This window comes from Fukomys damarensis, unplaced genomic scaffold, assembly GCF_012274545.1.
Source record: "Fukomys damarensis isolate Sample0158 unplaced genomic scaffold, DMR_v1.0_HiC HiC_scaffold_4, whole genome shotgun sequence".
NCBI classification, from domain to species: domain Eukaryota; kingdom Metazoa; phylum Chordata; class Mammalia; order Rodentia; family Bathyergidae; genus Fukomys; species Fukomys damarensis.
Window position 1 is genome coordinate 30908849 of NW_022900916.1, and position 1250 is coordinate 30910098.

At 46.2% G+C, this 1250-nt stretch overlaps 1 protein-coding gene across 1 annotated transcript in view; it reads left to right on the plus strand.

The window, feature by feature from the left end:
- The window catches only part of Wipf3 (WAS/WASL interacting protein family member 3), a 65082-nt gene that overhangs the window by 48804 nt on the left and 15028 nt on the right, over nt 1-1250 (plus strand). Inside the window, exon 6 of the mRNA XM_010628364.3 lies at nt 2-17. Coding sequence (XP_010626666.1) covers nt 2-17 — 16 coding nt within the window. The remainder of the gene's footprint in view (nt 1; nt 18-1250) is intronic.

The following is a 1250-nucleotide window of genomic DNA, read 5'->3' on the forward strand; positions in this document are numbered from 1 at the left end:
GATTGGCCGAGGCCCAGGTAAACTGGCCGCTGGGCGCGCAGAGAGGCCGCCCTGAGCCACGTGCGAACCTCGGATGGCTCAGACTAGGATTTGTTCCACATCAGAGCTATTCGGGGCCCCCTGGTGGAACACAGTGAAACTTTGCTCTTTACAGTACTTGACTTGAGGTAGCATTTTAGACTTGGAAACCGAGGATGAGGTAGGTTGGGAGACTTGCCCGGAGATCATGCAGAAAAGAAACCAGGAGTTTTTGACTTGATCCTTTTGTTATTCCTACCAGTGTGACCATGCACAACCACTTAGCCGGTCTCTGCTTCCTTATCTTCTGTAAAATGGGAATGGCGATTGTCGCTGCATGGTAGGATTGTTGTGAATATTGAGTTCTTGTATATATGGTGATTGGAACGGGCCTGGCAACAGTGAGCTCTGTTTATTCTTTCACCCTCTGGCTTGAAGATCTGATCCTTAGGACTGAGGGGTTAGATGCGGCTCAATTCTCAAAGCAGAACTCCTTTTAGTCTTTTCCTGGGTTATTCCAGTCTGGCTTCTGGCCACAACTTTCCTGGCCCTCTTATAGGTTAAATTCACATTCTGCCTTTTGGTGAATTCTCCAGCTGACTCAAGAAGCAGCATAATTCTTTCACACTTAGAGCCAAGAGGATTGTGCATTGAGTGAGCTCAGCCCACAGCTAATTTCCCTGGTCCCTGGAATGATGTGACTTCGTGCACCACACACACATACTCATGAACTCACTCAGAAACACCTACGTCCACATACACACAGCCTCATCTGTGCACTCAGACATGGATAAGCACACACCTCATGCTCAGTACCCATGCGCAGCTACAGTTACACGCACAACATTCCTTGGTCTGTCAGCAAGTGTTTTGTGTAGGAAGTTTCTTAAATCATTTTCTTGAATTCAAAATGATACAGACTCATTGTAAAGCAAAATAGAAGGAAACCAAAGTGGGCATAGTGACACATTCCTGTAAGCTCAGCACTCTGGGAGGCTGAGGCAGAACTGCAAGTTCCAGCCCAGTCTGGGAAAATTAATGACTTAGCAAGACCATGTTTCAAAATTAAAAAAATAAAGAACTGGGAGTGTAGCTCCGTACCCTGGGTTCAGTCCCTAGTACTGCAAGAAGAAAAAAGAGAAAGAGGAAGGAGGAAGCCACTCATAATAACATCATCACCCAGTGATGAAAACTGCCATTTGGAAGCGTCCACCTCACTTTTTCTCTGAATA